This window comes from Acyrthosiphon pisum, chromosome A1 (genome assembly GCF_005508785.2).
Source record: "Acyrthosiphon pisum isolate AL4f chromosome A1, pea_aphid_22Mar2018_4r6ur, whole genome shotgun sequence".
In the NCBI taxonomy this organism is placed as follows: domain Eukaryota; kingdom Metazoa; phylum Arthropoda; class Insecta; order Hemiptera; family Aphididae; genus Acyrthosiphon; species Acyrthosiphon pisum.
This window is the reverse complement of record NC_042494.1, coordinates 129,273,406-129,298,873: the sequence shown is the minus strand read 5'-3', so window position 1 is coordinate 129,298,873 and position 25,468 is coordinate 129,273,406. Positions and strand designations below refer to the sequence as shown.

At 28.1% G+C, this 25,468-nt stretch overlaps 4 protein-coding genes across 11 annotated transcripts in view; 3 read left to right on the top strand and 1 right to left on the bottom strand.

Moving 5' to 3' along the window:
* Nucleotides 1-1,982, top strand: part of LOC100168834 (esterase E4) — a 16,450-nt gene extending 14,468 nt beyond the window's left edge. For 2 of the 3 annotated variants that reach the window (XM_008188983.3, XM_029488306.1), the window contains exons 6-8: nt 294-481; nt 560-828; nt 1,024-1,547. In XM_008188983.3, coding sequence (XP_008187205.1) covers nt 294-481; nt 560-828; nt 1,024-1,237 — 671 coding nt within the window. In that variant the 3' untranslated portion in view covers nt 1,238-1,547. Of the gene's footprint in view, nt 1-293; nt 482-559; nt 829-1,023 lie in introns of all 3 variants that reach the window. The other variant, XM_029488305.1, reaches the window with a different exon arrangement.
* Nucleotides 1,983-6,789: 4,807 nt separating this feature from the next.
* Nucleotides 6,790-13,740, bottom strand: LOC100166763 (15-hydroxyprostaglandin dehydrogenase [NAD(+)]). 3 transcript variants are annotated; one of them, XM_003247309.4, is made up of 7 exons: nt 13,632-13,740; nt 13,163-13,357; nt 9,230-9,359; nt 9,007-9,119; nt 8,620-8,787; nt 8,300-8,481; nt 6,790-7,194 (listed from the first exon to the last, which is right to left on the bottom strand). In XM_003247309.4, exons 2-7 carry the CDS (start codon nt 13,274-13,276, stop codon nt 7,077-7,079), a joined length of 825 nt encoding a protein of 274 aa, XP_003247357.1. In that variant the 5' UTR covers nt 13,277-13,357; nt 13,632-13,740; the 3' UTR covers nt 6,790-7,076. The 3 variants fall into 3 exon arrangements, with proteins under 3 accessions (XP_003247357.1, XP_001950981.1, XP_029344164.1); XM_001950946.2 differs by having other exon boundaries at nt 13,463-13,643; XM_029488304.1 differs by lacking the exons at nt 13,163-13,357; nt 13,632-13,740 and adding an exon at nt 9,866-9,954.
* A 2,143-nt stretch (nt 13,741-15,883) lies between these two features.
* On the top strand, nt 15,884-23,286 carry LOC100161339 (venom carboxylesterase-6). 3 transcript variants are annotated; one of them, XM_016807803.2, is made up of 8 exons: nt 15,884-15,992; nt 16,705-16,905; nt 17,334-17,610; nt 17,938-18,320; nt 19,026-19,191; nt 19,813-20,000; nt 20,300-20,568; nt 20,903-23,286. In XM_016807803.2, the coding sequence occupies exons 1-8, from the start codon at nt 15,900-15,902 to the stop codon at nt 21,114-21,116; spliced, it is 1,791 nt and encodes a 596-aa protein (XP_016663292.2). In that variant the 5' UTR covers nt 15,884-15,899; the 3' UTR covers nt 21,117-23,286. The 3 variants fall into 3 exon arrangements, with proteins under 3 accessions (XP_016663292.2, XP_016663291.1, XP_001950359.2); XM_016807802.2 differs by having other exon boundaries at nt 15,959-16,147; XM_001950324.5 differs by lacking the exon at nt 15,884-15,992 and adding an exon at nt 16,481-16,524.
* Nucleotides 23,136-25,468, top strand: part of LOC100163376 (venom carboxylesterase-6) — an 8,774-nt gene continuing 6,441 nt past the window's right edge. For both annotated transcript variants that reach the window (XM_001950620.5, XM_029488302.1), the window contains exon 1: nt 23,136-23,281. In XM_001950620.5, coding sequence (XP_001950655.2) covers nt 23,231-23,281 — 51 coding nt within the window. In that variant the 5' untranslated portion in view covers nt 23,136-23,230. The remainder of the gene's footprint in view (nt 23,282-25,468) is intronic.

Genomic DNA, 25,468 nt, shown 5'->3' with positions numbered 1-25,468 from the left:
AACTTTTTTCATATAAGTGATAACAAAAAAATAAAAACAACGTTGCACAGCCAAAGTTCTCCTTTTTATGTGGTAAAAATCTTGTTTCTTAGTTATGATTATAGCCTTCTCGGTTCTTTCCCGCGCTAAACAGATTTTGCATTTTTTTGTACATTTGTGAGACGGAGACAACAAATGCGGTTATAGCATCCTCTTAAATATAAAGTGGCCCACTTATAGACCGGGCCTTCCAAAAGTTCCCGGTTTTCCAATATGCCAACCTGACCTTGAATTTAGAACTCATATATTTTTAGCTTTATTCAATGAAACTTCTCTTCAATATCCGGAACTGTCTACCGATATTAATCGTCTGTTGCCCATTTTATTAATGTACAAACATGTGTCAATGCCTAAACATTTTGACGAAATTACTAATCGGATCATGGAAACGTATTTTCCATCGGGAAAGATAGAGAGCTACTCACATTTGGATGCAGTCAAAGTACTATATTATATATCACTTTATAAATAAATAGGGATTACAAGCATTGAAATATATTGTTTATTTGATCAATTATAGATGATCGGAGACGGAACTTTTGTCACGTGTTCTCTGGACATGAGCATTAAATTATCTTCACCTGTCCATTTTTATTTATTTGATTATAAAAATGAGTTTTCATTCAACCAATTGTATGGCGATTGTAAAAAGCCTCTTGGAGTAAGTCACGCTGATGAATTGATTAGCTTGTTTCAATCGAAAGAATTGAATCCCAAAGGATTAAACGACGAAGATACAAAAATGTCAAAGCTCATGGTTAATATTTGGGTCAAGTTTGCATCATCTAAGTGAGTATGATAATTAATAATTTAAGTTATATTAAAAACCGGTATAAAAATAAAAATAAATTTAACGTAAATTACTATTTAAGTTATATTTATAAGTCATCAATAATTTCAACTTTCGAATAAGATAGTAACATATATAATTATGTAGGTACTAAAATTAAAAAAAAACATACCACAAAAAATTATTTGTTTTAGAATACCTACTGTCGATGGAACGGACAACGGACAAGCTTGGCCTGTATTTACTTCTATTGGAGAATCAGCTTTACTGCACATAGATTCAGTCCAACCAAAACTTATAAAAAATCCATTAGCGGAGAAGTATAAATTTTGGAGTGAACTACCTTTATTATCTGGTTTAAATAAATTGATATCACCAAACAATTTGAATATAAAAAACGAATTGTAGTGTTGTTTTAATTTTTAATTATAGACTTATTTTTTAAATATTAGGTGATATATTTATATCTAAAATTATATTATATGATACCGCTTAAAATAACCATTTCTATGTATTTAATACTCGAAATGACAATACTGAATAATGTTACAATTATTTTCCATTATTTTATAGGCATGGTTTATTTGTATAATGATTTTGGAATGTTTTAGATTTTATAATTATTTATTTTTAGCCTTTTTTAAAACGGTACTTTTATTTTTTTTGTTTTATAAATTATTAACTATTGTGTATTATTATAATAAATTTTTTTAATATTTCACTGTGAAGACTTAAATGTAATCTACTTATTAGTTATTAATTAATCGTATGGAGAAAGAGAGAGGTTTCGACATTATGTAGGTAATAATAGTGTAACCAATATAAATATATAATATTACCTTGTATAAATGAGATATTGAGATTTGAGGTGCCAATAGCTTAGTTTTAAATAGTATTGTTAATTATATAATTCCTATGGATGTTTTTTTTAATCATCGCCAACATTGTTGAATTGGTCATGAATAAACATTTATTGTGTAAACTGACATTAGTAATAGTTGGTGACAATACTGATAATGGGCTTAAAAGTGCGTTTTTATGCCTCTTTAGTCATAATTTGAATTTAAAAGTTTAGAATTTTTTAATGTATTTTTAAAATGCTAATACATTTGCTTATAACCAATTATTAACCATATAAAAGTTGTAAAATACATATGCAGGATTTTTTTTATAAGCGTTTATAGTTCAAATTTTGATCGAATTCGTCAAAATTTTAAATTACCAACAATTTCAAAATAATTGTGTAGTTATAAATGTATTAAATGTTGATTTTTTATAGTTAAGACTTGAAAATTTAATGGAGGTTCTTCATAAGTAGTTCATACTGAAACCAAAAAATCTAACCTATCCTAACCACAAACTTTTTAAAGCCATTTGAAGTTAAAATGTTGATGAAATTAAATATTTGAACAAAGGATAACGCTGTAGCTTGGTGCAACAGAGGCCAACGTCATATTTTGATAATTTTCAGCAATTAAAAAAACCAATTGGCCAGTTTTTTAAATACACCCAAACATTTTAAAATTAAAGTTTAATGACATTGGTCAAATAATCTCAAATTCGTCCAAATATGACATTGGCCTTCCTTGTACCAAGCCACAGATTACGATATGAATTATTTTGTTGAAATTAAAAAAATATATTCTTTGTGTGTGCTTGAAATTTTTACGTATATTATTATATTTTATATACATAATATACACTATGATATTTTAAAAACATATAGATTAATTGTATGCTATTGCCTTACATACAAAAATGTTCATATGAAATATCAAAATCCCTGTTTGAGCACCTCCCGAGGTCGGTCCTCTCCCTTTTTAAATTAGCCCATCTTCTGCTCAGAGGTATAATCTAATATCTATGTATATAAAAATATCTGATCCCGTTCACTTCGTTGCCCATTAAAATTGCCAACTCTATATGAATAATATGTTTTACATATCACCATGGCAACCATTTATATACAAATAATTCCACCGGAAATTCCAAAATAATATATAATTAGTTGCCATGGTAATACGGAGACGCACACGGATGGAAATCTCAAAATAATATATGGTTGCCATGGTAATAAAGACACACACACACACACACACACACACACACACACACACACACACACATACATTCATTTTTATATATTATATAGATTGATAAAAATAGACTAGATCAGATAACTTAATGCTCAGTAGTCAGTTGTAATTGAATTCAAATTTAACACATACATTGCAGTGACCTATAGGTACTCAATGAAGAGGTACATTATTATAATTGTTCCGGCGAGGAAATAAATTTGAGTGGACTGTATTTTTTGTATTTTTGATATATTCAATGCAGAATAAATATTATAATTTATTAATAAAGGTACTGCGATGGTAACCAAAATGCAATAATTTATGTTAATCGTAATAATAATGTGTATGAAGTCCATCTGTGCAAGTCTGCCCTGGGTGGGTGGTCTCGAAAGCTCCGTTGAACACACTGACGAGATTTGGTGCTCCGCACTCGTATTTATAAGGCTGGTCTCGCCCGCCGCGTTGACTGCTGCTGCTGCTCTTGAAGCCATGTCCACTGCGTTCTGTCGTCGTAGGTTCGTATGCGATGCGGCATTTACTTACTTTTCTATGGTCCCGTGTTTCGTGACAGACCTGCGGGCGCCAGCCGAGTCAGTCACAGAACACGCACCGACGCCGGGCGAGTCGGCCGCGAGTTTAGTCGTCCGGCAGCTTATTTATTAATTTTCGCCGAATACGCGGGTCATCGAGAACATTCGTTTCGAGCAATTTTGTAACTGTACATTATTGCAACCGGTGTCCCTTGTGACCGAACCGGTCTGACAACCGCACTTTGCATGATACCCAAGATCCGGCCGATACAGTCGTACGCCTCCCGACGTCAAAACGTGCTTGGTGCAGCGTTTTATTCGTGACGATCGACTCACGCGTGAGACCGACTGTATTCCGAATCTCATCATATTATGCAAACAAATAGTTGGCTGATTGCCCAGTGTGATCATTTTGAAATAACTATATTACCTTTAACCTTCCAGCGGGCGCGCTGTTGTAAATAATACAACAGTTTTATATTTATTTGTTTAATCAACTTTTATTCAATTTTTATCTTATCGGCGGTTATGGGTATTCCTCTGAAACGTTATTGTCTACGTTTTAGACTATTTTTGAAATGTTTCAGTTCAATTTATTGCAGACAGTCGACGAAGTCCTTATAGTGTTGTCGAAAAATACAACACGCGCCATTCCGTGTACCTACGCCAAACACAAAACGCGTCGTTTGGTGTACCTGACTTATTATTTTGTAATTTTTTTTTTTGTGTGGTAATAAGAACAAAAATATGTAAGTATTATTTTATATCACTATGTAATATATAATATATACATTTTTATTTTTTTTTATATTATGGTTTTTTTTATTATTTGTATACGTTTTTGGTACGTACTTATAAACGATATTATTTATACAATGTCTTAGGTCGGATCATATGACAGTTGAGCAAATTCAAAGTTTACTGCAAGACATTTCAACTGAAATAGGCTGTGTGTATGACCAAGAGAGTGATAGTGATCTAAGCATCGAAGATGTGGAGGTAAGTGACCACGAAAGCAATTCTGAACAAGATTTTTCAGACAATGAATCAGATCTAGAGACTAGTTTAGGAGACAGTACATTCTATATAGGAAAAGATAAAATAACTAAATGGCAACAAAAAGAGCTTAAAAACTTCAAAAATTGGGCAACATAATATAATAAACGTGTTTCCCGGTCCAAAGGAGTGTGCGAGAAATATCGTTAGTGAGATAGATGCATTTCTAAAAATAATTGATCTTGACATGATTGACGAAATCGTAAAGTGCACTAATATGTATATTGGTAGTACGAGACAACGAGTTCAATACTCTAGACTCCGAGACTGTTTAGATACTTCAAGGTGTGAAATAATGGCTTATTTTGGACTTTTATTTTTGATTGGTATAAAGAAAGCTCACCATGCTAATGTAAAAGAATTATAAGAACTAGGGCCACTATGAGCTACAAAAGATTTTTGTTTTTGTGTCGCTGCCTCAGATTTGACGATCGCGAAACTAGGGCTGAAAGACGGGCGATTGATAAACTGGCTCCTATCCGTACTACGTTTGACCTTTTCTTGAAAAATATCAACCAGAATTATAATTTGAGTGAATATACTACTATTGACGAAATGTTACACCCATTTCGTGGTCGGTGTCAATGGATACAGTATATTCCAAGTAAACCGGCCAAATATGGCATCAAAATGTTTGCATTATGTGATGCAAAAACATTTTACACGAGTAAAATAGAGATTTATGTTGGAAAACAACCACCTGGTCCGTATGAGGTTTCTAATTCACCAATCGATATCGTGAAACGATTAGTAACACCCATCGAAAACTCTAAACGAAATCTTACCACTGACAACTGGTATACCAGTATTCCACTTGCAGATTACTTATTACAAAAAAAATTACTCTAACTGGAACTTTGAAAAAAAACAAGCGAGAAATACCTACAGAATTTTTACCAGATAAAAAAAAAGAAGTTGGTTCGAGCGTGTTTGGGTTTCAAAAAAATAAAACATTAGTGTCATACGTACCTCGAAAAAACAAGGCAGTTATTTTGCTTTCAACTATGCACCATGATTCAAAAATTGATGTAGAAACTCGTAAACCAGAAATAATTATGGATTATAATTTTACCAAAGGTGGAGTTGATACAGTAGATAAAATGTGTGCGGCATATTCTGTCTCTAGAATTACAAAAAGGTGGCCACTTGTAATTTTTTATTCTTTGATGAATATTGCTGGAATAAATGCTCAGGTACTGTTTTCATACTCTAAACATAACAATGCCCCTAAAATGAGAAGATTATTTTTGAAAACATTGGCATTTGATCTAATGAAGGAACATCTTGCTTCTCGAGCTCAAATCTCAAGTTTACCAATGGACATATCATCTTTTTTGAAAACGAAATATGCTGTTCCAAGTACTTCAAATGTATCTACAAGCCCCCCTTCAAAACGAGGAACTTGCTTCGAATGTGGGAGAAAAAAAAATGCGGCTACATCTATGAAATGCACCAAGTGTATGCGATTTGTATGTAAGCTACATTCAAAAAAAATTATATTATTTGTGAAAAATGTTGTAATAACGACGACAATGACAATTCTGAATAATTTCTTACTGTAAACAAATAGTAAAAATTATTTTAATTTTTTATGTAATATTAATAAGACGTATTGATTTTGTAATAACACATAATTATAATAATATTTAAATAAAAACAACTTTGTGAATGTACTTATTGTTTATATTATTATTAGATTTAATATGTACGATTAACACAACATATTAGGACTGTTGTAAAATGTACAACGCGCGACTACTCTTGTTTCAAATAATGGCGCGCCCACTGGAAGGTTAACAACAACTATGATGCCGTCGGAAAATACTTCGCGTGGCGCGAACAATAATATTATATTTTTAATCATATGAAACTATATGGATTTTGTATGCAATAAAAAAAAAAATAAAATTTTTTTGATAAACATTTTTTTTTTCTAAGACTTTTACACATGTATTATATGCAATTTTAAGTCATTGTATGCCTGTAAAAATTAAAAAAGGCTCTCCTGTAAATATGAAAATAAAAATTTCAGCAGAGACCCACACCTACGACTACTCAGCTCAAACCTTAATTAGTTTAAACAAAATTGTATTATTTAAATATTTCATAATACCTTCAAAAATCTCATATAAACATTTTCCTTCGGATCGTGAAATTTAGAATAAGTTGCCATTTTAAAGTAAAATATGAACCTACTACTTACACAAACAAACGGTAGTGAGAAAAAAGAGCATTATAAGAATATTGTATGTGCCATGAAGGTATAATTTAAATTAAAAAAAACTTGTAGAATACGTATATTATTTGCAAGTGCATAACTGTAATATTATAATAATTTGCAACAATATAAGTAAATATAGTTTTTACTCTTATATTATATTATAAGTTGTGGTTAAATACTTAAATTGAATTAAACTTTGCAGCGTACGGAATTATATCTTAACATAACTACATTTTTTAAGTGTGGTAAATTCAATATAAATAAATATAAATATAAATCAATGCAAAATCAAATTAATGTTTTAATTAATAATTTTATCATAATCAGAAAAATATAGAAAATTAAAATTCGATTAGTAGATTTTAATATTGAGTAGAGAAATGTGTAAGTCTCGGAGGCTCTTCATTTTCGGCTATCCAAATTTCTCCATTCTTGCCGTTTTTCATAACGTGAAGAAATGCAGCTTTATAGTAATCAGTGCTGTAATACAAATTTTCAAATGTTTTGAGTTTTTTAGATTCTGAGTGGAACGATGAATGTATTGATTTTACAATGATGTGTGTTTTTTTTTTTTATTTTTTTTTGTGTCTGTCATCACCTTTTAGGACAGTTAAAATGCTTGGATTTTCTTTAACAGTACCTTTTCTGATAGGAAAATGAATCTAGTTGGTACTTTGTGGGGTCAAAAGTAAAATTTTTCCAATAGTTTTTAAAACTGCCGTGAAAAACAAAAGAAAAATTAAGGAAAAACGAGAATTTTTACGCAAAATCTGTTTTCGAGAAAATTGATTTTGGTTTTTGGTGTAACTTTAAAACGAACGACTGTAGATACATGAAATTTTCACTGATTGTTTATATTTCCATTTTCTATATGTGATACAATTTTCAAAATATTTTGATTTGTTTTGAGCTGTTTACGGACAATTTCAGTTTCCAATTTAATTAGATTTTTTTTCTATGAATGTCAATAAAACTTTATTTGTTGAGTAAAAATACTTGAAAATTTAATACAAGGCTCCACATAAATATTTAACACTGTTACCAAAAATTCTAAGAAATACATAAACACGGTTTATTTTTATAGTAATTTTAAGTTCAAATTTGGACGAAATTACATATTAAAAAACCTGTAATAACTATTTTAGTTATTTTGTTGTGATTGTATAATATTATTTGTGGGTACTTGAAACTTCTAAAGTATACTATTATATATCTATGATAGTATCGTGGTTTGTTGTTGATGTATAACGCGTTACCTAATGGATATTGTGATATGATTAATTTAGAATTTATTGTTGATACCAATTATAGGTCAATTTTTTTTTATTACTATAGTCTATAGATAAGTATACCTATATAATAGGTATGTCTAATACCTAGACTGACAAACCGTCTCCGCTCAGAATCGTTTTTCTTATACAGTGATATTATATCATTGAATTCAAATTTAATAATATCCATTATACAGTGACCCACTTGTAACCTACTGTACAGCAGAGAGACATCCACTTACCCACCTTTTTTTTTTATATTATCTACTACAAAATGTAACACCCTAACGTAATCACGTGATCGGATGCATTACCTCTGTATTATTAGTTTTCTATTTGGATTCGGGATCTCTTCACCACTCGTAATTAACTCCTCAATTTCTTGTTCTAAAGCTTTTTTCCCTTCAATGTTGTTTTCAAATCCGTCGAACGTTGCGCCGGGACAAATGGCCATGACTCTAACGTTATTTCCGGTTGCTTTCGAATTGAACGGACACTATTGAAACGCATAACAATTCGGTGGTTAATATTAAAAAAAACAGCTTTATTTATACTCATAAGTCTTAAAATAAGAATTAATAACAAAAATGTTCGTATCATGAAATATATTGTAAGGTATTCGCGGCATACTCACTCCAATACATTTTGTGAATTCGATAACGGCTCTTTTCGTCGATTGATACATGGGTAAGATAGTGTTGGATAGTCCAACGATCGACGCTACATTAATCACTGCAGAGTTTTTGTCTACTTGGTTTTCAATGTACTTGAGACCTAGTATAGTACCACGAACTACTGCTTTCTATAATCCGATGGTATAAAAACATTTAATAAGAACTGATACTTTTAAAAATAATAAAATAATATTAGAACTCTTCCCGTTTTGTTTTTCGTTAACCCTCATTAATAAATAATAGTATAACTGTGAGTTGAACTAAATTAAGAAGACCGTGGCAATATGAAAATATTACTGGTGCAAGATTTAGGTGAATCCCGTGAATCTATATACTTGGCTACTTACGTAATTCAAATCGATGGCCAGCTCCCACGAAGTCAAATACTTGGACATGATACCAGCATTATTAACAACAATGTTTATTTTTCCAAATTTCTCAATAGTTTTCTTAAATGAATCTAAAAATAGGTATATATATATAAAAAAAAAAAAAATTAAATTAAAAAATGTTCTGAATTCTATAAATTATTGTAATTTGTTATGTTTACTCATTGACATCATTATTTACCTTCGAATTCGATTTCATTGGTAACATCACACTTTATGAATAATAATCTACTTGAAGACGATTCGTATTTGATTTCTAATTCACTGATCGCATTATTTCCTATTTCTTCGTTAATATCTAATAAAGACACCTATAAAAATTCATAGTAATAAATGTTTCACGTAAAAAGATATTTTTGAATAATCATCATGGAATTTATCTACTGGGCAAAAATAAGTTCAAGAGGATATTATACGACTCCCTATTATCGAACATTATGGATCTTTCTAGAAAATTCTATAGCTTTCTTTTTCACAATTATTGCAATAAAAAATATTGAGGGCCTTAATCGAGATAAAAACTATTCTATCTTTCAAGTTAGACCAAATTACACAGTGTAAAAAAATTCATCAAGATCGGTCCAGTAGTTTCGGAATTCATCCCGGACAAACATTGTGACACGGAATTTTTATATATAGGATATTATATTATACACATATATAATATATATACTCATACATACAGAGTGATTTATTTAACGTAAAACATACATTATTTTAAAAAGTATTAATGCTTATGAAAATATTTTTTTTCTACATAATTTCAAGTCGTTATAGATAAAATAATCTTAAAAATTATGTAAATCATTAATTATACTTTTTGAAATAATGAGTGTTCAATGATAAATATTATAACCATCTGGTATATAATATTTCCGAGCTATTGTTATCTGCTTTTCTGGCACTGTTCTTATCGTTATGGGATATAACTTATAACTAATATTATCTTACTGTTGTATAATTAAATAATATAATGAGTTCAAAGTCAAAAAATTAACGCCAGGAATTAGTTTCACATCAACATCAAGTATGAAAAATACGAATAGTGCACAATCGTTACATGCCACATACGTTTCAATTACGAGTGCGTTCAATTTTAATAGGATGTCAGCACACTTTAGTTTGTTTTTAGTTTTTACACTCTGACTCACTCACATTTGTGCTGTCAGCTTTTTGTATTAGAGTTAATTGATTTATTGCCAGACTTGAGGTTAATACGAGTTAATTTGTTTTTTTACATTGGTTTTTTTTACGATATTTATATTTTTTATGCAAGTCATGAGCGTTTTAAATTGTAACATTTTAGATACTTATAACTTTCATAAACACTGAAATGTCGTAAAAAATTCGACGTAAGAACAAAGATAATGTTATGAGCATTAAGTTGAATCACAGCGGTCAGTTTACTCTAATACTAAAGCTAACTACATAAGGTTTGATCTGCTGAACATAAATATGCTATGTTTCGCGTGGGCCAGAGATAGAAAACAATAATATTGCACTGGCATTCTCTTAACAAAAATTTAAATTCAAAAATAAAAGTGTATAAAAATCGAAATTGTTAATTTTTTCTCATTTTATCTAATTATATTATTTTTTATTGATGTGGATGGTTTTAAATTTTAATAATTGATAACTCAATCTTATTACAATATTACATCATCAATGTAAGCTATACAAGCGTTTTTTTTATCAATATATTTGGAATAAAAATTGTAGTGAAAAAACATCGAACCACGTCAAAATATAACAATTTATCACAGGGCATCATTTAAGTGTTCAATAGAGAGGGGCCAAACTTTTGACCAGCCCATATAGGTAACCTAAAAAAAATAACTCGCAACCTATTCTCCACTTACTGTCTTATTTATCTCAATACAATAAAATTATCATCTTACGTTTTTTTGTATAATATGGATAGGTCATACGCACAAAATGCCTAATAATTGTATTACGTAAAATACATGAAAAACTAAATAAACAAAGTACATATAGGTACCTGAGTGGTGTTGTTTGAGATTTCTCGATAGAGGATAGGTCGATCAAATTAAATTACACTATAAAACACGGCTACTAAAATTAATGGTACTTATACCCAAATGTAGGTACTTAAAAGTGAAAAATAAATATGATCGGAGAAATAAAAAAGAGTAAGTTTAGAAATAAAATTGTATGGAATTATAAAATTATTATTGTTTTCGAACATGTCCGCATTGCAAATGTCTTGTAAATGTATACATAAAAAAATATCTGCGTAATTTTGATCGACAGAAGAAGAATACATAATGATTATTGCTCGCAATTCAAAATGCTTAATACAAGCAGGTATAAAAAAATATATTTATTTATTTTAGTCAAAAAAATTACAATTAAAATTACGTAATTACAATAAATTACATTTTATCTGATACGTATATTATGTTACTTCACACAACACACACACACATGCATACACACATACACGACACACCATTTATACAAAATCTTATACACACTCAAACGCTCACCATCTAAATTATATTTGAACTTCAAAAAGGGGAAAATAAGTAATCGCTAAGCTGTACATTAGGAGTCAAGTTAACGTCGTCATTGAGTAGATTACTTTAATGGATGTGTTAATTTTGAATTCAATAATAAATCATTGCATAACCTACCAACTTAAGAAATACAATTCTGAGCGGATACGGTTTGTCAGCCTATTATTGTTATTCTATTTTATAAATTCACGGATGTATTATTATAATTTATCATAATGAATATTAAAAATTTAAATTTAATATTACTATTAATTATTAAATTAATTGATTTTTTTTTTTATTAGGAATATACGAAATAAACTATAAATAGGCAATAGCGTAAAATTAGTCTGAATGTTTTGAAAATGTCATCGTGTATGTAGGTACCTATACAAAATATAGTAATATACGCACACGTTTCAAATCCACATTGAAAATATTTTTGAACCACAGCAAAATAACTAAAATATTTATTATTTGTTTAAATATCAAATTTCGTCTAAATTTTAACTTCAAATGTCTCTATAAAAAATTTGTATTTAATATTTATTGGTTTTTGTATGAACTACTTATGAGGAACTAGTATTACATTTCCAAGCCTTAGCTAAAAATTAGAAAAATACATTTTTATAAGTTTTAACATGAAAATAATTTGCAAATTGTCGATATTTTGTCAAAATTTGAAATTCAATGCTTGTAATAAAATTTGTGGCTATATAAATTTTAAATATTTGTTAAGTTGTTCAAGGAAGAACTTTTATGGGATCTTGTATTCAATTTTCAAGCTTTTTGACTGAGTCAGCCTAAAAAACCTTTTTTTTAATATGTATAGAAAAATGAGTAAAAAATGCATTAATTTGAAATGTCTATAAATAGCTTAAATTGATAATAAATATTTTGAAAATTGTATTTAGTATAAAAACTAATCATTTTAATGAAAGTGGAATTTTTCAAGTTTCAACGATTAATAATTATTTAAATGCAACAAAAAAACTAAAAATATTTGACGAGAAAATATTATTTTACACATTAGTCTAATTTCAGGCGCTTATAAAAAAAGTAAGTAATGTGGTTTTACACTTAACTTTTTATATAGCAACAACATTTTGAATACACTTGTATAGATTTTAAAATCTTAAGGATGAATATTGAAAATTAAAAAAAATTATGAATTTTTAACGACAAAATAATTTTATAATTTTCACGATTTTAACGAATTTGAACAAAAAGTAGTACAAAAAGTAGTTAGAACAAGCGTTCTTAAAAAATCTCGTAGATTTACTCTAAACTTTTTTTTTTTAAACCCAGTATAATTTATGAGGGTCTTTGTATTAAATTGTCAACCTTTTGGACAGAGCGTTATTGTATTTTATCGATATTTATAGAAAAAAAAAAACTAAAAAAAAAGGTAAATTTCAAACGTCTATAAATAGCTGAAAAAAAGTCGTTGGAAACTACGAGTATATCGTGTATAGAAAAATTCAATTTAAATATTTTAAAAAAATTTCAAGTGTCATTACAACAAAATATCAAAACCGATTTTATAAATCTGGTTAAAATTGGATTATATTGTTATTACTAATTAATTTGTTACTTACATATGCACCGTTTTTTAGCAAGACGTCGACGATTGCGAGACCCATTCCTTGACCACCGCCCGTTACCAGTGCTACAGTTCCGTGCAATTCACCGTTTGAAATTTGAGTGTTCATCGCAATATAGTATTAGTGCCGAAATGCCAAATAACAACGAATCGATCCAAAAAAACCACACAAATTTTGATCTCGTAAACTCTAAGAGAAGAATTTTAGTAATTAAAATATTGTCAAAATATCAACAGTTAAATATAAAACCTTAAAAAAAAACTTATTTTAAATAATGTATGATAAATAATATACCTAGGTACCTATTAATTACTATATTATATTGATACCAATTTTTTTTTTTTAATAATGATTTTTAAGTTTATATTTTTAGTTCATTAAATTTTTTTTTTTTTAATAATTCTCTAATAAACCAAGTTGCTTTAATAAATCTATAAATCTACTAAGTATTTAATGCTCTTACTATAATGTTACTGAGTGTTTCTAAAGCGCGTTTTGTCCCTTCACTCTTAACAGATGTAATTACGGTTTTTCGACTGCATCTTCATAATCAGATTCATCATCGGAATTAAAACAATTTTAGTTAACTCTTCAAAAAACTTTAAATTGTTATCAAAGTATTGACCTATGATTTAATAGTGTGTTATTAATTATGATTTATTATCTCTGTTAGTTGATCCCATTCGGCATTCGCTATTGTTATCATAAGAAATATACAATTCATATAGGTACATAAATTAAATTATTTTTCTGCTTATTATTATTATTTTTAACTTGTCACAGCACTTTCTAATGTTCTATACAAAAATATAAAACTGTTCTTGATACACTGGTCAGTATTTATTGATAAATTGTTCTATTTCAAACAAAAACTCAGGAAAGATAACACATATAGGGTCAAAATTCTGATTTTGGGGATATAGCCACAATCAACGATCAAATTTAGGTGCACCACGTTAAAAATATAATGTCACAATTTAGTGTGTCTTACCAACACAATACTGGTGGGGATAAGTGGCTTAGTCCATCTAGCTGTGACTATGTAAGGGGCAAAGGCCAAATCTAGGTACTAGTTACTTAAGCTACTAGTGACGGTTACAGCCTATTATTTTAAAGTCTTCTTCTGTCCTTTGTAAAATGAGTCCATTAAGTGGTAAGTACTAGGAATTATTTTTATTCAGACACTGCCTCAACTATTTCAATAAATAGGATTTTTTATATTTCTATATCAGATAAATACGGTGGGAAGTATACCGATATGGAAGTATGGAACCAATTTTCCTAGTTTAGTTTAAAACTATAAAAGGTTACGTTTTGACACATAGCTTATAACATTTTAGATTCTGAGCGGAGCGAGGAAGGTAGTGGTTTTGCAATAATGTTTATTATTTATTTTTTTTATCCTGTATACATAATTTTTACCAGAATAGGAGTGCTTCAATTTCAACCTCATATTTTAGAAAATTGGATCATGATATGATGGTACTTAGAGAGGACGTTTTTCGATTTTCTCACTAGTTATTTAATGCCACGGGCAAAACCAACGACAAATTAAGAAAACCGCTAAAAATGGAATTTTAATTTCTTTCGATCTGTTATCACCATAGAAACGAATAAAAAATAATAATATTATAATATAAAGTAACTTACAAGCTATAATAAATAATAACAATATAAATTATTATCCAGACTGACAAACCGTCGCCGCTCAGAATCGTTTTTTTTTATACAATGATATTATATCAATGAATTCAAGTTTAATAAAATCCTAGCCCACTTGTAACCTACTGTACGGTAGAGCGACATACACTTAGTGCCCGTATTTAAATCGTTGAACTAAGGTTAAACGTTAAACCACCGAATTCGGCTGGTAAAATCAGTGGGTTAGGCTTAACCGAGGTTTAAACTATGATTGTAAAACAGGTCCTTACTCGCTTTTTTTTATTTAAAAGTACAAATTTAAATAGTAAAACAATTAAAATTGTATATTAAAAAAAAAACACACATCATTAATCAATACATTCATCGTTCCACTCAGAATCTAAAAGTGATATTCTTTCTCGATTGTTATTAACTTTTGAGTCAATATCGCATTGCCGTAGAACAGTATGAATATTATAAATATTATTTCATGGCTTAAAATTAATCTAAATATTTTTAAAATGTCATTGCGTATAGTAAAGTTTATAAATTCATAATACACATAAAAGTGTTAACTTTAAGTCCTTACGAATAATGTTTTGGAATTAAAACAAAATTATTAACACTGATATACCTATACCTATTGATAACTTTGATTAAGTAGGTCTGTAATTTTGTCCACATTTTTACCTCAAATGTCTATAAAAAAATCAAGACTATTATAGTATTATATACATAGTCTAAATAAATAAATACATTTTGTTTTTTAGATTTTTTGGTTCCGGCATAAACTACTTACGACTTAAAATATGACTTATGAGGAACCTTATATTAAATTTACAAAGCTTGCTGCTTAGGTTTAAAAATTATTTTTAATCATTAAGCTTTTAATTTTAACTAGGTATTATATTATTTGCAAATTTTCATGATGTTAACGAATTTTGAATAGTTATTATTTTTTTTAATTGTCTTGGAACTAACTGTTGTGAAAATTGTTATAATATTATTAATTCGTTCTTTTTAATTTTTGCCGCCGGATGGCGTGACGATCGAGCCTTTGGCCAACTCTGTCAGCCAAACAATCCTTGAAATGGACTATGGACTGTGGAGGAATATAGGCACTAGGTTGTGTTCGACGTCTCACACATTAGTAGGGATCAACTGTGCGTTAGATGAACTTGAAGTAATTAACATAGTATTGTTTAAATTATGAAAAGCTTATAGTTTTAGACTTTTAGTTAAAATGATTAAAATATTTCTAATTAAACGTAATAGAGCTAAATAGTTTTTTTAAATTAAATTAAATTAAATTTTGTACAATTTCAATATATAATTGTGGTATGTATAGTAATAATTGAGAGTGGTTATAGGCGTACATTTGTTTGTTTCACTTATAATTTATTCATTTTAATACTTAAAATACATGGGCTATAAAAAATATTCAGATTTACTCAGGTTTATTATATTTTAACGAAGATTTTAAACACTATTTTAATTCAATTATTTGAATTATTTTTGTTTTTGTGGACATTAATTGTAAAATAATTGTAGGTATTTTATAATGTATTATTGGTTATAACGTATTAGTTATTAGAGAACCAACTGTAGTTCCTAGATATAAAACATAATGTTATGACTTATGATAATATCTATAATATGTATGTATGCAACAGCGAGTTAAAAATTATAATTATAAATACCATTTATAATGAGAGGTATGTATTATTATTGTATTTGTTTAAGATAACAACAAAAAAATATAACAATTTTTATAAATAATAAGTAGGTAGGTAGGTATAATGTATATGCGTTATATACAATATTTATGAGTGATTTATATATTCAATATATTCGCAACACACTATAAACATAACAATTTATTATTGTTTATTTAGATTATAGATCAACAGATCAACATGAGATGTATTTATATCGTATGGATACTTTTTTTAAAATTGGTGTGCTGTGAGTTAGAAGTCAGAATTGCGGATGGAAATCTCAAAGGGAAAGTTCTACAGTCGCGAGATGGACGGACTTATTACTCCTATACTGGTATACCATATGCAAAACCACCAATTGGAGAATTAAGGTTTAAGGTATTAACATTGAATATACTATTTACAATTTATATTCCATACACGCCCAAAACGTGAAATTACCTAAATTAGTTATTTTAAATTAAAAATCGCTCACATGAAATGCTAAATTACATAAAATACATAGTTGAGTGGAGACATTTTCTATCAATAATAAATTAATTTGCGTAGCATTTATCATAAAATTATATATTATATAAATTGTTTAAAATAATTTGCATTAAATAAAAACAATTATGGCTGGCATTTGTTTCAGTACAAACGCATTTAGTTTCATTCAATATCACAAATAGATTTATTAGATATATTAGCTGGAAAACCGATAGGTACCTACTGTCACTCCAAAATTGTAACGTCTGATCACACTACCCCCAAATAAAAATTATTGCATGTATCTATCTTTGCATTTTTTTTTAAATCTATTAAAGGCACCACAACCAGTCGAACCTTGGAACGGCACATTAGATGCCTCAAGAGAATCGAACAAAATATGTATTCAAATAAATGTTGCAGATAACGACGAAGATTGTTTGTACTTAAACGTGTTCACTCCAAAAGTTGATAAAAAGTTTTTACCAGTAATGTTTTGGATTCACGGTGGTATGTTTTCCCTTGGCCATGGAGGGCCTGGGAATCATGGACCTGAATATTTTATGGACAAAGACGTGCTACTTGTTTCTATAAATTATAGGCTCGGTGTATTAGGTAAGTCATGGGAATATCCGAATTCTGTAGGGGGGAGGGATTTTATTTTTGGCCGTAAAAAATGTTTTCATACTATTAAAAAAATTATATATTTTTCAGTTAAGTACTCTTAAATATTAAATAATATTATTTTAGGTATAATATATTTTAAAATGTTCATAACTTGATTTAAAATTTAAAAAAAATGTAAATATACCTATATTATATTAAAATGTTTTAGTCACACATTTATTTTTGAACAGTTAAAACAAGTTTTTAAAAAAAAATTATCACAATTCATTCATATTTGTATTTTAGTTATTATTCAATTAATATGTGCTTGTAAAGGGTTTCTTAGTACCGAGGATGATGTGATACCTGGGAACTATGGAATGAAAGATCAAGTAATGGCTTTACGTTGGGTACAGAAAAACATCATTCATTTCAACGGTGATCCTAGTCAAGTGACAATATTTGGCGGAAGCGCAGGAGGCGCCAGTACAGGATTTCATATGCTATCACCAATGAGTAAAGGTCTTTTTCATAAAGTTATACTTCAAAGTGGTAGTCCAGTTTGTAAATGGGCGGTTTCGCCTATCGGACTTCCTCGTAAACGCGCTCACGCGGTAGCACTTATCGCCGGGTGTAATTTCGATACTTCCGAGGACATATTGCAATGCTTGAGAAAACTTTCAGCCGACTATATTATTGATCTTCAAAACAGATTATATGTAAGTGTACAATCAAATTAAACTATTTCATGAATTATTGGTTCTCCAATTTTTCATTTTTTCTATAATAGTAATACCTACCTATGCAGACATATTTTAATAAAATGAAAAATTCTAAGTATAATAGAAATCATTTATATTTTATAAATTATAATATAATAATAATATTATAATAATACTCTACGGTTTTCAACTTAGATTATGTACATGGTAGCTCACGGAAAATATAGGATTTTGTTTAAGTAGTAAGTACCTATATACACTTGATTATTTTTTAAGTTAAAACAATTTGATTTGCTTATTTAATTAGATAATCACATCATGCCATTTAAATTTTTTTGAATAACGTCAATCATATAAAGACTATCTTGTCCATAACACGGTGTAAGTCTGTTCATAAAGTTTAGGTGAACGAGCTCTATAGTGATGTGCACAACACGTGTTGTCGAGCAGATTGCATCCTCAGAAATGCACCATATATCTACACAATATTTTCCAGGGTTACAGTACAAGCTGGCCAGGGTGTTTCCTCCCCCAATGTAATGAAACTGTCTTCTAAAATATTAAAATAAAACTATTTTAGATTAAAAAATAACCGAGCTACTGCTTATTCAAAAATATATTTTTTCTGTGGTCCACTTCGTGTAATATGACAGTTTTATAAAGATTTTCGGTGAAATGTTTAATATTTGGTCTATGATTAAGGCATGGCTTTCACATCCGTGTATACAGTTTAATCCTGTCGTCGAAAATTGTAATTCTGGTCAAGAAGCATTTCTCTGTCATCATCCTATATATGATTTTAAACAAGAGTCGTTTGTACCTGCTATTTTTGGCCTGAATTCAGCTGAAGGTGGTCTGTTTGTGGCTTGTAAGTTCCATTATTAATTAAAATATATCTACAAAACATCACTTGTTTATGAAAACAATTTAAAGTGTTATTGCTTATTAATTGTTAGGAGATTATTATTTATTATATGAGAATTTGAATGCAAAATTAATTCCTAGTATGCTTCCATATATTGTTTACCAAAAATGTATTCTAGGAAGTGCAGTATTTTTAGCTGTATTTCAGTATTTGATTCATTTTCAATACAATATATGTACCGATTTCATTATTTTTACTAACATTTTTAAATAATTTAAGGTAGACCACCTGTTAGTACAGGATATGATACTATTATGTAATGGTTCTGTGATAGTTTATTTATAATGTACAAATAACCGAGTTTTTTCTTGCATATTATTTTTAATTACTTTTTTAGGAAATTGTTTAATCATTAATTATTATTTGAGGCTATCCGTTTTCTGTTTTCTGTTCAGATTTTTAACATATATTATTAGAAATGCAAAATTTAAAAAATTTAAATTATTTTTTTGACATTTTTCACTCTAGTTATTGATAATATTGAAAACCATCAATCAATTCTTGACTTTTGGTTGACGTGTACATATTATGTATATGACTTGTTTATATTTTCTGTTGGCGTAGCTCTGTACAACAGCACTTCTTTGATGTACACCGAGTTGCAGACGTATTTCAACCGTATATTGTCGATTATGCTATTTTATAACCAGTACACAAGACCGGAAGATTTAGACGAAATCGGAGAAAGAGTGTTGAAAGAATATTTTCCATCAGGAAGATTGGACGACAATACACATTCGAATGCGGTTAACGTAATAATATTTTCATTTTAATGTATATTATATATTATAATATATACCGTGTGTCCACGAAAACCGGGTAAACTGTATAATTACTCATTTCACTCAGTAGGTACTAGGTACCTTAAACATATTTTTAAATTTTGTTTGTGAGACATAACACATACAATTAGACTATCTTTATTGGATCATAAATCTCCTGTAGACAGAATTCTAAAATATGTATAGGGCGCTGAGTAATTTAGGTAGCTAAGAGTTATAGAGTGTACTCTGCGGTCTTCACTGTTTATATACGTAACATATGATTTCAGATGATAGGCGATGGATGTTTTGCTCACTGCATAGTTGATATGGCAAAAAAATTATCGTCGCCAGTCTACAGTTATTATTACGATTATCAAAATGAGTTTTCGTATAACAAATTATTTGGCTCATGCCAAAAAAGTCTAGGAGTCACTCACGTGGATGAACTAAACAGTCTGTTTAAAAACAATAATTTAAACTCAAACGATTTAAACGCGGACAATCTCAAAGTTTCCAGACTAATGGTCAATATTTGGTATAGATTTGTGACTTCTGAGTAAGTACCTAAATGTACCCGTAATAATATTATTATCATTATTAGATATTTAGATGTGAATTTAATTTTGAATACTGAGCAAAAATATTTGAATAATGTACATTTAATCCACAGACCCTAGTACCATGGGTTATGACGCTTACGACTTATAAAACTAGGCTATGTAAAAAAAAATAATTTAATTTTAAACCAATCATATTTTATTTTTGATACAATATAGTATTTTACTAGCAGATTGACCATTATAGAAATAAATACAAACTCTTTATAGGAATTATGTTTATTCTACAATTACTGTGTATTTTCTAAATTTATAGAAACTAATATTTTTCAGGACTCCTACTATTGACGGGACAGATACCGGGACTGATTGGCCAAAATTTACTTACGATGAACAATTTAGCGTTTTACACATTGATTCAGCGCAACCGAAAATCATACAAAATCCATTCGATGAGAAATATAAATTCTGGAACCAACTGCCTTACAGTTTTCGTCTAAATCAAACGATGTCAGGAAAAATGGAAGACATAAAAACTGAACTATAGTTTTATCGTAGTGTACATTGAAAATTGGATAATATATAAATATCGAGTGAATAGGTAGTAGAGGTACCTGGTACATATTTAGGTACCTACTAAACACTTTTAAGTTATGCACATTCGTGGATTCATTTGACTCATACCTATATCTAGGACAATAATACCTACATATTATAAACTATAATATATTAGGAAAAAAAATATTATGATATTAATTATATTATAAATTATAATCTAGTCATAATTATTAAATTTATAGGTAATCTAAAGATATAATATTATACATTAATTTGTAGTTTTTATAGTTACATATTCAGTAAGAATCCTCATATTGTCTTTCCTCAAGTCTATACGTTTGGAAAACTATAGGAATCTAGGAATTAGGATTAAGTAGTGATGTGATCTGAGTGAATACTTATCGATATTCACACAATTTATTTATTTATTATTGTTGGATTATCTATTTTTATGTTATCAGAATTTTATACACTCAATAATAAATTTTTTTTATAATAAATGCCGTAATAATAGTAGTGTCGAACGTGTACAGATCTATTTAATATTTAAATAATTTGAGCACTATTATAATAATAGGTAAATATTTTATTATGATATTATTTATTGAACAGTATATTTTGATACATTCTACGGAAAATGTCCAAGATGTGTAATATTATAAACCTACACTTTTTTATTATCTAGTTCGAGATTATTAATCCATCAAACATGTTCTGACGGAAATTTATTAGGCTAGGAAGTGTAAATTATTTCACTATAATTTTAATTAATGAGGCTTTGTCGGACAAAGTTTTTCCTTAGTAATTATGAGAATGTTATACACCATGATTAGAAGCAGACGTGGGTAGGTAGGTGTTTAAACTTTCGAGAACATAATAAATATATTATTATGTGTGATATGGTTATGAATTATGATGGGAAACTACTTCAATATTTTATATAAATTGAAATAAAAACCGAAACCAATAGTATAAAATTAATATATTGTGTAAAAAATATATTATTCACGGTCAGAGCTATACATTTATTGAGAAACGTACGACTGATTTAGATTTAAAATGTTAATTTTATATTAATTAGATACGTACCTACCTAATTTTTTGAAGGTATACTTGTTAAGAGACTTAATAAGATACTTTTATGTACCCGACCGGGGAGCGCTGCTGAGTGCCTGCCCACTAATGTTAAATTCTCCTGTCACTTACCATTAAATTATCAAATTTGCTTATTGTACTTAACGTTGTATGGACTGTAAATATTTCAAATATAAAATAAATAATTAAAAAAAAAAAACTTTGATAACATAGTATTTTTACTGTGTTTGTACAATGGCTTTTTTTAAAAATATTAAAATTCTTATACCAGTTAAATGATAATGAGAAATATTAGAATCTAAAAGTGGTCTTATCTTGATTTAGAATTTAAATATCGTATATACTGTTAATTGTATAGCTGATAATGTTGTTAAATGAAAATTTGATAATAGGTCTAAGGTCGATTGTGAGTTGATTTTTGTTTCTAATAATCAAGGTAACAAGTATAACAACACAATTTTCTATGTTGTGCATAAGCCAAAGAGAGAAAACAAAAAATAGTACGCTGAAATCCTCCAATAAGAAATACATTAAAGTTACCTGTAGTTGATGAATAGTTAGACATTAAGATAAGACATGTTATTAATATTGTTGGACGTCTACTGCCTAATCATCAATACATATAGTCATTTCAATTGGCATAATAATATGGCAAATTGGTACACTTTAAATATCGCTGATAACCAACATTCATTTGTCCGACAAAACATGTGTTGGATTTTAGGTTTTGAAGCATTATTTCTGTCTTTAATAGTGCGGCAGTCTAGTTTGTTATTTCTGTAGAAACTGTGTGTTATTCAATTAATGTAATTTTATACTTACGACGTCAAATAGCTTATGAATTTGGTGTTTTATTTGATTATTTATTGTAATGAGTGAAATCGGTGAAACACTTTATCCTCCGAATTTAGACTTTACACTGAATTTATTTTGAGGTATAAATAAAATAATGTTTATGAAAATATATAAGCAATATTATTATGTCAATTATGTAACGGCAAAAAATGTATGGTATCTGGTACACTGAAATCTACATATAATTTCAGAACACGCATAAAGGTAATACTTATATATAATATTTTATTATGTGAGTTATATATTTATACTTTTAATATTATTAGTTTAATTCTTATAATTTTACTATATAGGTATATCAAGTAATATATAAATATAAACAACTTTAAATGCTGTATAGTCGTATAGGTACGTCTAATTTAAATGTTTAACTTTGTCATTTTTTAAATATTACTAACCAAATTAATTAGGTCGTCGATAAATTATATGAATTTTTTTAAATTTATTTAATTTATTAATTTAAATTTATTTAATACATATAATTTGTTACATCTATAATTTGTATTTATAATTAAATTTGTTCTTTAAATGATAAAAAATAACGATTTAATGAATACCAGATTTTTATTTTTAAGATAATTGCTGTAACATTGTAACTTGTACTAAGATATATTATTTTAGAATGACTTGTAGTTGTACATTGTTAAAATGTATAGAGGGACTCTTTCCCAACCTTAAATATAAATTATAAATATAAAATATCTACACTAATCATATAATGTACCTACATTTCATTCATCATTATGATTTATCACGTTATAATTTAATTTTATAATTTATTGTGTTTATACATTATATTATCGTCGAATTAATGTTAATTCAATGCATTACGATTACAGTATTTGATATTAATTATTCTGAAAATTAAGTTGTGTCTTTAATATAATATGTGGTATATATTCGAACTTGTTAGGTGGGTACTGATTTAATAGGTCAGATAAAAAAAGTAGTGTATTGTGTACAGTGCGTTATATATACTATACACTGTACACAATAATGTTATACATTAGGTGTATATTAGTCAAAAACTAATTTTAGTGTACTTGGAATGCTCGAATTTATTGTTGCTTTTATAGCTTACGATAACAACAATTTACTGTTCCGTTTGATTTATTTATTAATAATTCGTGCTAAATTTGTATTATTATATTTGTGAAATTAAGCCATGATTCTTAGTATTTTATTTTTTTTTGTATTCAAAATTATAAAGTTGTGCTATTACCTATTGATTTTTACAATAATATTATGGAAGTATGGAACAAAAATCGATAAAGATTACGGGATCGGGATAAATGACTCAGTGTCTACAAATGGCGAACTTAAATTAACAACTTAAAAATAAAAAAGGTGGGTAAGTGGGTGTCGCTCTGCCGTACAGTAGGTTACAAGTGGGTCACTGTATAATGGATGATATTAAATTTGAATTCAATGATAAAATATCACTGCATAAGAAAAACGGTTCTAAGCGGAGACGGTATGTCAGTCTAGGTGTAAGACATATTATGTATTAAAAAAAAAAATGACCTATAATAGGTATCTATAATAAATTCCAAATTAATCATATCACAATATCCATTAGGTACTTATAACGCGTTATACATCAACAACAAACCGTGGAACTATCATAGATATATAATAGTATACTTTAGAAGTTTCAAGTACCCACGAATAATATTATACATATCATAACAAAATAACTAAAATAGTTATTCGAGGTTTTTTAATATGTAATTTCGTCCAAATTTGAACTTAAAATGACCATAAATATAAACTGTGCTTATGTATTTTTTAGATTTTTTGGTAATAGAATTAACTACCTATGTGGAATCTTGTTTTAAATTTTCAATCCTTAGATATAAAAGTTGAACATTTTATAAATTTTTAACTACAAAATTATTATTCAATTTTAAATTTGATCTTTAAATGCTTATAAAAAAAAATTGTGCATATGTATTTTTAATATTTTTCAATTGCTATTGTAACAATATATCAGGAGCCTTGTATTAATTTCTTACACTTTTTAGCCCAACAGACAAAACTTTATTGATATTTATAGAAAAAACAACTAAAAAAATTTAAAACTGACATGTCCGTAAACAGCTCAAAAAGAGTCAAATTATTTTCAAAATGTTATCGTATATAGAAAATGCTAATATAAACATTCAGTGAAAACTTTTAAGTATTTACAGTCATTCGTTTTTTAATTACAATAAAATAAGAAAATCGTCACACGAGAAATCGAGCGAATATCAAATGTTGTAAAAAATATGAATTTCAAACGCTCAATAAAAAATTTAATTTGACTTTCTTGTAGACATTTTTAGATTCTGAGTGGAACGATGAATGTATTGATTTTATAATGATGTGTTGTTTTTTTATTTTTTATTTTTT